Raw genomic sequence first — 13202 nt, forward strand, 5'->3', positions numbered from 1 at the left:
CAATATCCAGTCAAGTAGGATGAAGATGCCCTCCTTTATTACGATATAGATAGGTCCGTACTTGTGTGCCATTGCCTGATGTGTCTGACCTTGTATTGGGGCCTTGGCTGGATATCCCTGCACCATATAACTAGGGGAAAATGACAAATTTAACACTAGATGGTTTCAAAAGTGAGGGCTCAAGCTCAGATCTGAAATTAAAGGAGATGAACTTCCTATTTTAGATACACCATGTGATGTCTGGGAGATGAAAAAATGGAAGATATATAATATAACAGTGTGTGGGCTGATCCCGACGGGGAAAATAGGGATGATTGAGGCTGAAATGCACTGACTCGCGTTTTGCCTATATTTCTCCTTTTTCTTCTACTTTTTTTTTCTTCTAAGATCCAAGTGAATCAATCTATGAATTATAAAAATGAATCGAATATCATTGCGTAATAGGTGCATATTTTGTATGTCGGGTGGTGATCTAGCAAGGAACAATAGTACAATCTAGTACAACCTAATCGCATTTGCATACCAACTGATCCAATAGGATGCAGTGTAGACAGTATAGTTCAAAATTGTTCAATAGCTCAGTTTATAGTAAAAACAAAAAACATAAAATATAAAATATAAAATATAAAATATATAAAAAAAACCACAATGGAGTGAAAAGTCCGAAGCCGTTGGGTACAAGTAGCGGGAACCCCGCCGAAACCCGAACTCTTCAATCTCTCATCTTCCCGCATCATACGGTGGGATATTGGATATTCTGCAACATGACGAAAGCATCAACCCAGGCCGAATATCCCTATAATCTTGGATCATACGGGAAGGTCATCACAACCACCAGTCCTGAAGCCCAAATATGGTTTGACCGCGGTCTCGTGTGGGCCTATTCCTTCAACCATAAGGAATCCGTCATCTGTTTCAAACAGGCACTGGTGCATGATCCATTATGTATGATGGCATACTGGGGGTTGGCCTATTCCCTCGGTCCCAACTACAACCAGCCTTGGGATTTCCTCGGCAACGATTTGGCAGCCGTTGTGGAAAACACATATCGAGCTGCAACCAAAGCTCGTTTCCTCTCTACAAAAAATGCAAACCCCGTGGAAAAGGCCCTGGCCAAGGCAATTTCTGCCCGCTATCAAAGCGATAAGCCTGCTAGCATGGAGCAATATGCTATTCAAAATATTGCATATGCCGATGCCATGAAAGAGGCATATGAACAGTTTAGCGATGATTTGGATGTGGTCACTTTGTACGCTGATTCCTTGATCAGCCTCACTCCCTGGAAGCTGTGGGACATGGTAACCGGGAAACCAAACCCAGGCACTCGTACCATGGAAGCAAAGAGAGTGCTAGAGACAGCTCTCCAACATAAAGATGCCTCCAAACACCCCGGTCTCCTACACATCTACATTCATCTTATTGAGATGTCGCCTTTCCCAGAATTAGGCCTCCGACCGGCAGACCACCTCCGGGATCTCGTTCCAGATGCGGGTCATATCAATCATATGCCATCCCATCTGGACGTGCTGGTGGGAGATTATCGAAGCGCCGTCCGTGCAAACCAGCGTGCCGCTATTGCAGACGAGAAATACCTAGCGCTGAAAGGCCCATTTAATTTCTACTCCGTCTATCGCATGCACACCTACCACTCGCTCATCTACGCAGCGATGTTTGCGGGCCAGAAACAGGCCGCATTTGCAGCCGTAGACCGCATGGAGGCGACTCTGCCGAAAGAATTACTCTCAGCCATGTCAGACTACATCGAAGTCTTCATGTCTGTGCGCGCGCACATCATGGTACGGTTCGGCATGTGGGATGAGATTATCGAGATTGCGATCCCCTCAGATCCAGAGCTGTACTGCATGACGATAGCGGTCCTGCACTACGCCAAGGGCGTGGCATATGCAGCCATAGGGAACGTTCCAGATGCAGAGCGCCAGCGAGAGCTCTATCGAGCAGCCCGGGATCGAGTCCCGGATACGCGCTTGGACTGGCCCAACAAGTGCATTGATATTCTGGGGGTGGCGTCGGAAATGTTGGACGGCGAGATCGAGTACCGCCGTGGGAACTACACGGAGGCTTTCGAGCATCTACGTCGCTCGATTGAATTGGATGATGGGCTGGGTTACAGTGAACCCTGGAGCTGGATGCAGCCCACCCGTCATGCGTATGCTGCTCTTTTGCTAGAACAGGGCCATGTTGAGGATGCAGCGGCTGTCTACCAGGCTGACCTGGGTCTTGATAGCACTCTTATCCGTGCTCGTCAGCATCCGAATAATATATGGGCTTTGCAGGGCTACCATGAATGTTTGATACGTCTTGGTCGGCATGATGAGGCGCGCATTATTGGGCCCCAGTTGGCGATAGCAGCTGCTGTGGCTGATGTGCCTGTAACATCTTCCTGTTTCTGTCGTCTGGATACCTTTGAAACGCCCAATGTTGGCAAGAGTTGTTGCAAATAAATTGATATATGTAAATTGTTTTTATAAGTTATATTACCAGCTCATCATCAATGCACTATATATTAAGACTTCAGATAGAAATTCCTGGTGCAGATCGACCAATCGCCGATGGCGGGTTGACTCGGTGTTTGGTCCAGATATCAAACGCCGAAACAGAGGTCAACTCTTGTCCTTGGACAGCTACCAATTGATCTTCTCGTGAAGCAATCGAAGCAAAAGCTAGATAAAGGTAAATCTTATCAAGTCAATCCCTCCGATCAGGGTATAGATATCACGTGCCGTGGTGACGTCCATACAACGCAGACCACTTCTGGTCAATTCAGTGATATATAAATATCTAACTAAATTGACTTTGTTTGGCTCACTGACACAAAGGGTAATAAGCATTTTTGTATGGGTTTCTAAAGTCATGTGATTCTCTGGGAGATCCCTATAAAATCCATGGATTCTCGTTCTTTCCTGACATCATTTGCTAACTGCACTTTTCAAGCAATTAACAAGATGCCTCGCGTTACAAGACCACCTGTGAAAGCTGCATGTCTACCATGGTGCGCTACATACCTTCTTGACCGTTCATTTTTTGCCTTGAGCTCATATTTTGTAGTCGAACATCGAAAACCCGTTGTGACGGCCAAAATCCCTGTAGCAGTGTATGTTCAACCCCTTATTCTGGCGTTCGTTGGCTAATACATTGATTAGTGCTCTGGCAGGAATAGAGAGTGCAGTTATCGACCCAGTCGCCGGGGTGGTCCTCGCAGAGGAGCCCGGTATGAAGAGGCACAACGACGATCAACTGCAGGCAACTCACTGTCATCTTCAAGATCAGATGTGGCTGATGAACTTGGTAGCTCAATTCTTCCTGGATAACAAGTTGTCATAGTATCTAACCATTGACCAGAGCCATTCCTTGATAACATGATCGGTTTGGTATCGCCATTCGCTGGGGTTCACAATCTCGATCTCTCCCCGGATTCTCTATCAACTGTGGATGGAGCCCACCAGTTCTGGGGTCAGCTCACCCCGCATGACGATAGCTCCTACGAGTCGGCCCTGTGCAGGATGTGGGGTCATCGGTAATACGCGCCTATCAATCCGAAGCGGAAATGTTGGTGCAAAAGAGACATGATTCAAAACATGACCGACTGCTGATTGGAAACACAGTGCCAATGCCTACTATATTTATATCCATCCGTATTTACCTTTGTTGCCACCTCCTGCGGTACCGCAGCAGGATGATCACCCTACTGTGATCAGGCCATTTGGAGAAAGTTCTCAAGCAGACAAGTCCCATATGCCTTATTGGCCGACATCGTCTCTGAGTCTTGCTTTGTCCGCAATGCTAGTCCTCATCCCTACCGCCGAAGACACCTTTCCAATGGCCGAAACGAACCTTGCGACTAGGCGGTCGTACGCGCAGCTATTTGCCCAGGCGGCGCTGGCTGCTGTGGAAACTGAGACTGACGATTTGTCGCCTGGTTTAAGCTCTATTGTCCCTGGGATAGAATCTTCTCGCGCACTAAATGTGTTGCATCCGCAAGTTCCAACTCAGCTTGATCCGGTTCTGGCTCTCGTGGTCCTTAGCATTTATGAGTATTGCCAGCGTGGTAATGTATCTAGAATGCGGGCTCGAGGTAACCAGGCTATCACAACGGCTATGGATATCTCTATCCATAGACTTGACTCGATGACGACAGATTATTCTGAGGCACAGAGACGAGCTTGGTGGATGACGGTTAGTGGGAGAGACATGTTATTGTCGAGTCTGTTTCTCACTGGTTCTATAGGTTTGGGTCACATATCTATCATCGAGCCTCCATCTTTCTGTAAGTGAACGCATGAACTCTCTCACTGGCCGAGGTTAGCTGATTGATATCTAGCCACCAATTGTTTCCATGCATGATCCACGAATAACCACCCCATATCCCAAATTTGATGTTTATCTGGAGGTATTCATTCGACTCTTTCCATAGCTCTTCAATCACCTACTGACTGTTACAAGCCATGGCCCATAATGATGAAAGCACAAGAAGCTCTTTTTGAGTCTAATAAAATGGTCCAGAACATCGAAAGTGTGGATAAGACAGCCGTTCTCTCCGATTTCGGCACCCGAATACGCAAGCTGGATTCAGATTTTGTATCTTTGGTGGGCGAAGCTGACCGCCATCTTTTGACGACTTTTGACGAAGGGCCAGAGGCATCCGTAGCCCAAACCATGTGGATGATTAGCCGCATGTTGATCCACGCGTGAGTGATTCATCTTCAACCTGAATATGTGTTTCATTAACCCTTCTAGTGCTCGCACTCGGCTGCACCGCTTCCGGGCATTTATGGACATCCCCCTTTTTCTCGACAATTACTGCGATCTTGCAGCAATCAACAGCGAGGATTTCCCGCACCAATCTGCTCCCAAGTGGGTAACAGACCGCGAGGTCTCATTCCCGTTCACCGAGCAAGAATCCTCGATTATCTGCCTCAAGTCTTCTCTCGTGGTAACGACGATATATCGCAATTTACCGTATGCGATTCCACTTGGGTCAACCTCTTCTTCTAGGTCCAGAACATATCCGAAAACCATTCCTTATTTTGCTTGCTCGGCTATGCAAAGCTGCTACGGTCTTCTCATGCTACTGCATCGACTGCGTGCCTGTCTAGCGACGGATCGGCTTGCAAACTGTTATCACCTGCTTAATAACCCCACTCCTGCGTCGGAAATTGCTGATGCTGAGAGGTTGAGTGAGGAGCTGCGACATGGGGTGGAAATCCTTGGCAGATCTCTGAAATCGGATGTGATTTTTGAGGGTGTTGGGGGGATGGGCCGGGAAATTGAGGGTGCTTACCTGGCTGCTTTTCCTAATAGTTCTGGGATCTAGAGATGTAAATCATATGCAGACCTCACTGTGCCATACATAGTGTTGGTTTGCCGTAATGTAACTATAGGATCAAGCATCCAAGCAACATATGAAACCCAGCAACCATCACTTATGCTCCTGTCACTACCAGAACACTGATACATTCCCCAAAAATATACCAAAATGACTTGCCATTATTTAAAATAATAATCGATATAATCTCTGGGACATATTCGCGTGGAGGCCATCTGGTCACGTTCTCGGGAAAATTGATTGGCCGAGCCGATGATATTACCCTGAGGTTCTCCTGCGCGTTAAGTAATCTATAGGCCGATGATGATATTGAATTTTCGAGCCTATGTTTGATTCCAGGAAGATTAGAAATGGCCGGGAATATATCAATCTCGCCATTTCTGTTCCAGCGTTGCTTCCAGCAAGCATGGTCCGGATCGCGACGGGCTCGCATCAATTACGGCAGCACCAAATATGGAAAGAAAGTCGGTGATAATGACACTCTGCAGCTTCCACAGAGATTTGGTAAGCTTTGAAGATTGAAATATTACAAATTCGTTGTTCGTATCTCGAGAGCTTATAGCTAACGCGCGAGATGGTAGGAATCGCCGTCAGCGGCGGCGCCGACTCCATGGCTTTGGCATACCTATGCAAGCAACTGGAACGCTCTTCGGATGTTGCTGGAGCCATTTCTGTTACTGCCTTTGTGGTAGATCATCGTGCCCGTCCAGAAAGCACTATTGAGGCCCAAAAGGTTGCTGGCTGGCTTCGTGATATGGGTACGTTCCAAGTCGGAATATTATATTTTTGGAAGATTATTTAACCGTTCTTAAACAGACATTAGAACTCATATCCTTAGTTTGGACTGGTCTGATATTACTTCAAGTCAGAATCAATTATCTTCGCCAAAATCTGGAGCATCGAGTCCCATGCCATCCGCCTTTGAGACACATGCTCGACGGCTCCGTTTCCAAGCCCTCGGCATAGCTTGTCATGAGTTCAAACTTGAAACGTTGCTTTTAGGCCATCATCAAGATGACAACATTGAAACCACCATTTGGCGGCTTTCCACTGGGGCAACTGGTTTGGGTCTTGGCGGCATCCCCGAAGTTGCTCGAATCCCCGAATGTCATGGGCTCTTCGGGGCTTCTGAGAGCTGGTCAACTACATCAATTCCAACAAAGCCTCCGACAAAACCCCAACCTAAAGTTCGATTCGATAATCAGAAACAGGGGTTCATCACATTTCCTAATCCAAATGATAGGACAGACAAAATTTACTCCAATCTCACATCTAATGTAAAGATGGCAAGCCCCGGCATATTCATCTGTCGACCTCTGCTCTCTTTCACCAAAACAAGTCTTTTGGAGACCTGCCACAAAAACAACGTTCCCTACGTCTCTGACCCAACAAATTTCGACCCAACCCTCACTCCCCGGAACGCCATCCGCAGCCTTCGCACCTCAAACTCCCTACCCCGTGCGCTGGGCTCTCAATCCATCCTCTCCCTAATCCGTTCAAGCAAAGACCTCCTCCAGAGATCAAACGAGCTTTCCAACTACCTCCTCTCATCCCAATGCCGAATCCTAGATTTCAATCCTAAGGCAGGGTCAGCGGTCATTCAATTCCTAGACCCAAGCCCAGCATCCATGGACCCCCAACTGGCAACATTGTCAGAGTCTCGGACCCGACAGATCCAGACCATCGTTCTCCGCCGCATAACAGAACTAGTCTCTCCATTCCCCGATAGCCATTTCTCGCTACGCAGCTACGAGCCGCTAGTCTCAAACGTGTTCCGCGGTGCAGATGATTCTCATGGCGCAAGCGCCACATCCAATGACCAGAAAAGAAGAAAGGCCTTCACAGTAGCCGGGGTCCTATTCCAGCGTCTCACGAACGAAGCCTCCACGCTTGAAAAGTCCCAAGACCCACGTCCCGGTGGTGATAATATCTGGTTGCTTTCCCGGCAACCATTCATGAGAGGCCGTGACCCCGTGATGCAAATCAACGTTTCGCCTAGTGGCAGCTTTACTCCGTGGGTTTTGTGGGATAACCGGTACTGGATGCGGCTTCGTCTTGTTCCGGTCGACCGTGATCCCAGTGAACTGGGGGATCAACTGATAAGTGTTCCTATGACGATACGGCCGTTCCATAAATTTGATATCGAGCGGATACGCAAAGATGCGGTTAAATCAAGGCCGCAGGGGCGAACGAATAAGGATTCTGGCGCTGAACTGAAAATGCCTGGAACTTTTGAGCACGTCAAAGCCCTCTTGTCTGCTGAAGCGCCTGCTCAGCTACGCTTCACTTTACCTGTGATATCAAGGGACGGTATCGTGTCCAAACCAGAAAAGCCTCTGGGCCAGAAGGTTTGGCAACAGCTGGCATTGCCGACTTTGGACTATAGGCTATCTGGTCATTCAGCTAAGTATTCCTCTCTTAGCGAGGTGGAACTGGTACATCTACGCTGTCGCTGGAAACTGAAATGGCAGTGGATGTACAAAATGATTGACACTGAGGCACTACGCCTGATGGGCTGGCCGGTGGATAAAGATGCCGAAGAGGCTTAGTGTACATGACAACAACACCTAGACAAACACAAAAAAGCAAGCCCTGTAAAATCTTGATCTCCTGAGCTATGCATGCATGGTCAATGGCTATCTGTGCGGATAGGCCAGTATGAAGGGTGACAACGAATATGAATGAATACAAGTAAGAAAGGCCCATGAATATGTATGCAAATGAAAAAGTGTTCCAAGGAAAGTAGAAGAGGCTTGTGCGGTATCAAAATACAAGGTGAAAGGAAAAGAGATATGTGACAGGTGTCAGGTCGTCGAATAGATGTCCAGGTGGGTGGAAGGAATGAATGATGGGACAAGCCCTCGATGCTGTATATTGGGTCATTGCTCGCTCGCCTTGAGCAGTGCAGCGGCAGCTGACTGGGCTCGAAGACCTCCGACTTCTCGTTTCAAGCGGAAGTTTTCTTTCTTCACACGGCCGATCTCGTCTAGAGCACTTGCCAGTTGAGACTTCAAGGCGTCTTCTGCGTGGCCGGCTCGGACATCCTTTGCAATTTTGCTGAGCTCGGTATTAAACCGATCATAGAGAGCCTCGTTCTCGGCACTTGCCTCGCGATAAAGCTCGTCCAGTCTCTTCACACGCTTCTCGCTAAGAATCAAGGACGACTCCAGGTCTCGCTCGAGAGCGGTTGTGCGGCCATTGTATTCCCAGGTAAGCGTCTCAAATCGGGCTTCAAGATTGCGCATGCGGGCTTCAAGGGATGTGGTGGTAGCAGAATATGGATTGGTGTCTGTACGGTCAAAATCAAACTCCAGGTTCATTGCGTTGGATTGCCTTGGTGGTGTGAGCTTCAAAGAACGTAATTCGTTACCCAGCTCTTTGAGCTCATCTTTCAGACCCAATTGAGTGGAGTTTTGGGTCTTCTTTTCTAGTTGAACACGATCACGTAACTAGGGAACGTTAGTAAAGTCATATCGAGGCAAAGACGATGCGACCAACCTTTTGTGGGCTTTGCATCCGCGGTTTCTGTGGTCTCTGCAAGGAAGACGAAGACTGTGGACGCTTAGTATCGGAACCGTTGGTGGTTGTCCGCTCCCGAAGGCCCGGAGTCCGCTGAGGGATGCCTGACGTGTGGGATCCCCTCCTTGACTCCTCTGCTGGCGATACTGAGACACCACTCCTCGGCTTTGTTGTACGCTCTGTCTGTGGAGTCCTGGGGTCAATGTTCTCCTTCCTGCTGGGTGTAGAAGGACGGGGCGGAGACAGACGGCGAATGGGTGATCCTAGTCGCGTCGGTGAACCGGATTTTGCTGGCAGCTTAGAACGCATTGGTGATTGACCACGCATCGGGGATTGACCGCGCATAGGTGATGTTGGTATGTAACTGCTTTGAGGTCTGGACTGCTTGGTGGGCGTTACCACTTCTCCTCGCGGGCGGCTGGAAGGGGTCGTCGGGCGGAGCTGTTGAGTCGGAGAGATACTGGATGCATCTGAGGATGCTGTGGGTGGTCGCAAATCCGAAAGAGAGCTCCTTCGTTTTCTACGAGTCCTTGGTGCATCTTCAGAGAATCCTCGGAAAGAAGATAGAGAAGGCGGGTTTTCATAACCGGTGCCCGGCCTCGAGATTTGCTCCTCAGATGCGAACCCGTAAGGACGGTAGGGACGATCACGGGATGTAGGGCGATCACGAGACGTAGGACGATCGCGAGATGTAGGGCGAAGGAAACCCAGACGGGCGTCCACGTCAGTTGACTTGGAACGCATCAGGGAGCCCTTGGGTGTGTTAGGCTCTGAGCCGGCTGGGCTTTGCTTCTTGCTCAATGTCCGTAGAATCGCTGCGACTTTGCTTTCGCCTTCATTTTTCGAGGTATCCCTGTGCATACCAAAGCCAAAGCGTTTGCGGAAAGAGGAAGAATTGGAACCAACTGACCCGGCATTGGTATGAGATTTCGATTGATCGCAGGTCAATGTTCCTTCCACCGAGGTACCCCAGGAATAAACTCTTCAAAGAGGTTATCAAAGTCTTCGACCAGTCGATCCAAAAGGGAGACATGGTGGCTGGGATCTCCGTCTTCAGTGAGTACCTCCGCAAATGCCATTGTCAAAGCACCACGATCTCCATCATTTCCAGAGGCATCGAGTAGCTCGGCAAGCAGTCGAATGATCGCAGCTAGAGCTCGTCTATTTTGCGGGCTCATGTCTGTCACAAATTTCCGGAATTGCTCATCAAAATCTCGCGGTATCATGGTATCAAACTGGCTCTGAATCCATTTCAGAGAAGAGGAGCTCAAGATCGGGCCCATGCTTCTTCTCCAAGCGTTCGCCAGGAATGTTTCGAATGCGACAAAAAGCGTATCGACTGGTACTTCGGCGGCGGCTTGGATTCTGCTTGGATCTTCCAGCAAAATGTTGTAGAGCTCATTAACTGGCGCCCGATCAACATGATCTCTGGCCCGAAGCATTCGACCCAGGATGTTTCCACTCCGAGACTGCAGAGAAAGTACATAGGCTGCAAATGTTTGTTCCAGCAACCCGAACTGAGTATCCAATCCCTTGGAGGCGGATGCCCCAACAACTGATATTTTGTTCCCGGTTTCCTCTTTCTCTTTCTCCTTCTCTTTGTCCTTGTCCTTGTCCTTCTCTTTGTCCTTTCCGGGGAATGTCGAAGGTAATGTATTTGATCTCGACAGAGTGCCTCTTGACGGGAGCATTTTTGGGAATTCGCCGGTAAGAGTGGCCGATCCTGGCCCTTTGAGAGTGGACGCGTTGTCACGGCTACTCCCTAACAGGTTCGAGATCAATTTGGTCGGCGAAGGTGGGCGGAAGCCCCGCGAAGTCTTGACTTGGGTGATTAGGCTGCTGGCGATATACCGAAGGATTTCAAAATGAGAATGAACTAATGGGTCCGTCAATGCAGGGTTTTGGGGGCTATGCAAAGGCGAGAGCAAATATTGAACTTCGTTTCTATATGTTAGTGGCAAGGAAAACAAAATTGTCAAGAGAGTGTCACTTACGACGTCGTGAGAGAGTAGGAATGAAAGTGTCCACCGTGATCAAATCCGTAGACCCAGATCCAACCACAGAATCGATGTCTAGTCTGTATTGGTCTCCATTTGGAGGAGATATCGACATGATGACCTCAAGATTGGAATCTCTCAACATTTGAGCACAGGTCGCCTTGGATGCATTAAAAACAATGCGTATGGGGGATGAGTGGATCTGATCAAGCGCGGCGCTTTCGCCGTCCTCGCACACACAGGCCAGTATTCCCACGTTACTCGCAGCTCCGGTGGGAGGGCTTCGTAGTGTCCATTTGCCTCCTTCTCTTTCACTCTCGGGAAATCGACCCTCAATCTTCGCTTTTGATATTTCTTCGATCAGTCGATTGGCTCTTCCTTCATACGTTCCAGCCAATTCCAACGCAAGCAGATCCGCTCCGGCGCTTGTCTCGTCTGCCAAGGACTTGGCTGAAATTGGCGCCACAAACAGAATTCGACCACATGAGGATTGCATACAACGCACATTATGAAAGTCTAGTACCTGCACAACCTGGAGTTCTGCTTGCGGCAAAGACGTGGACACATCAGTGGTCGAAGCGGCCGCATTGTCGATATCAGCTAGCACACCACGAGCCGTGGCCCGGCTTTCGGCGGGCTTCGCTAGAAGGACCAGGCAGTTCTTATAAAGAAGCATGATCCCCGTGTTGTTGCCAGATGACTCTGTGTCTAGATGGTAGGGAGGGGTAATCTCGTTGAAGTCAACTGCGGTAATAAGCCGACCTTCAGGAAATGTCTTTGCTGGCCATCCGTTGACCAGCTCTTTCAGGCGTTGAAGACTTTGGGCATGGCTCGATGGGGAATTATTCTCTAGCGCACAGATATCCTTCACAATGTCTCGTGCTTTCAGCAGAGTTCGCACGGCGGGATGGACCAAGGGCAAGTTGCTCGTCATAGTGTCAATCAGCAGACTGTATCGCGGGAGTCTCTGGACGGGTTCCATCAACAAAGAGCGCAGTCTCTGTTCTCCCGTCTCGTATACTCTCTTCGAAAAGCTCGAGTTCTTATCTTTCATGAACAAATTCAGAGTTTGCGTGAAACCTGTATGTGCTCGCATATAGTCTCCATATGGCTGCGAGAATTGTGGTAGCCATTCAAAAAGGGCCCTTGCGAATGCCAGAGTTCCAAGCGGATCCGCTCTGTCCCTGGGCAATCCCCGAGAAGGGAGCTCTGTGTCCTGACCAATATCTGCGATGGCATCTTTCTCTGTTTCATCAAGCACTTGTCGAATGACATCGAGAAATCCCAGGTTGACTTCCAGAATTTCATTCAAACATGGTGGGAATAATGCCGCCAAAGCTGCCTCGTCGGGGCTGTTACTGGATGGCCCTCTGCCTACGGCTTTTTGCCGAAACTCGTCGGCCACTTCATGGACAAGAGAATACAATTTGGCGACATATCTCTCTTCGGTATCCACAAGCTCACACATGGTGAGACGAAGGGCTTCTTTCTGGCTTCTTGCGAACAGGCGCGATTTGCTGACATTGGTCGGCTGTGACGGCGCACGCTTCAGTCGAGATGTTGGCAAAAACATGGGATCTCCCAATACCTCTATCAGGGGCGTGTATGGACCGTATTGGGGATTCTGACTCCCCTCGAGATCTGATCCCGCACTCTCTCGACGATGGACTGGTTGTATCGTACCTGCAGGAAGCACCACATCGATGTCAATCCATGGCACCTTACGTTCTTGATATGCGCTCCGAATATCCTGAATGATCTCCAATGAATCATCCACTTTTGTCATACGGTTGGCAAGATCCGCAGCATGCATCTCATCGAACATCTTGGGGGCCTTTCCTCCCGGTCTTCCAGCACGAGCCATCCCGGTGAGACGGTGCTTAACCGGTTCGGACAGCTCGGCAAAATACCTCAACATGCTGACTGCAAGTCCGCGACACACCTCATCTCCTTGTTTTTCTCGGGGTAGGTGGTTGACCGCAGCATACACGGGGGCAGCTGGGGACACTGTAATTCGAGGGTAACTTTGGAACCCGGCGGGTGTAAATATATGTGCCTGGATGCGGGAACTGCTCACAGTGGCATTGGCGGTAGAAACGGCACCATAGAAGACGAGGATGGATGATAAACATGTGTCGACGACGTGATAGAGGCTGAGATGTTCGAGGGGCAGGTCTGCCAGTGTAGGGGCTGCGGGGGGAGGTGCGATGGTCGCCATAACGAATGGTGGTGCGCTTGCGACGCAAGTGCGGAATGTGAGAAGCTGTTTGAGCAAGCGCTATCGTGCGCGATAAACAAATGAAATGCGCCGGGGTTTGGCGTAGAAGGAGCGATGGAGTAGC

The 13202-nt window shown here is 49.2% G+C and overlaps 4 protein-coding genes across 4 annotated transcripts; 3 read left to right on the plus strand and 1 right to left on the minus strand.

The window, feature by feature from the left end:
• Positions 1 to 764: 764 nt before the first annotated feature.
• On the plus strand, positions 765 to 2462 carry N7519_005852 (tetratricopeptide repeat protein; the record flags this gene model as incomplete). The annotated part of the gene is made up of 1 exon (XM_057292628.1): positions 765 to 2462. The coding sequence occupies one exon, from the start codon at positions 765 to 767 to the stop codon at positions 2460 to 2462; it is 1698 nt and encodes a 565-aa protein (XP_057147439.1).
• Positions 2463 to 2963: 501 nt separating this feature from the next.
• N7519_005853 (uncharacterized protein) lies at positions 2964 to 5332 on the plus strand (the record flags this gene model as incomplete). The annotated part of the gene is made up of 6 exons (XM_057292629.1): positions 2964 to 3112; positions 3162 to 3229; positions 3361 to 3535; positions 3624 to 4194; positions 4522 to 4706; positions 4756 to 5332. 6 exons carry the CDS (start codon positions 2964 to 2966, stop codon positions 5330 to 5332), a joined length of 1725 nt encoding a protein of 574 aa, XP_057147440.1.
• A 586-nt stretch (positions 5333 to 5918) lies between these two features.
• Positions 5919 to 7893, plus strand: N7519_005854 (tRNA lysidine(34) synthetase; the record flags this gene model as incomplete). Its single annotated transcript, XM_057292630.1, has 2 exons — positions 5919 to 6102; positions 6161 to 7893. 2 exons carry the CDS (start codon positions 5919 to 5921, stop codon positions 7891 to 7893), a joined length of 1917 nt encoding a protein of 638 aa, XP_057147441.1.
• A 330-nt stretch (positions 7894 to 8223) lies between these two features.
• On the minus strand, positions 8224 to 13078 carry N7519_005855 (putative Rho guanyl nucleotide exchange factor; the record flags this gene model as incomplete). Its single annotated transcript, XM_057292631.1, has 4 exons — positions 8224 to 8793; positions 8843 to 9716; positions 9824 to 10739; positions 10858 to 13078. The coding sequence occupies 4 exons, from the start codon at positions 13076 to 13078 to the stop codon at positions 8224 to 8226; spliced, it is 4581 nt and encodes a 1526-aa protein (XP_057147442.1).
• Positions 13079 to 13202: the final 124 nt, after the last annotated feature.

Source organism: Penicillium mononematosum, assembly GCF_028829835.1.
Source record: "Penicillium mononematosum strain IBT 11891 chromosome Unknown utg000003l:1.0-8172316.0:1.0-8177699.0, whole genome shotgun sequence".
NCBI classification, from domain to species: domain Eukaryota; kingdom Fungi; phylum Ascomycota; class Eurotiomycetes; order Eurotiales; family Aspergillaceae; genus Penicillium; species Penicillium mononematosum.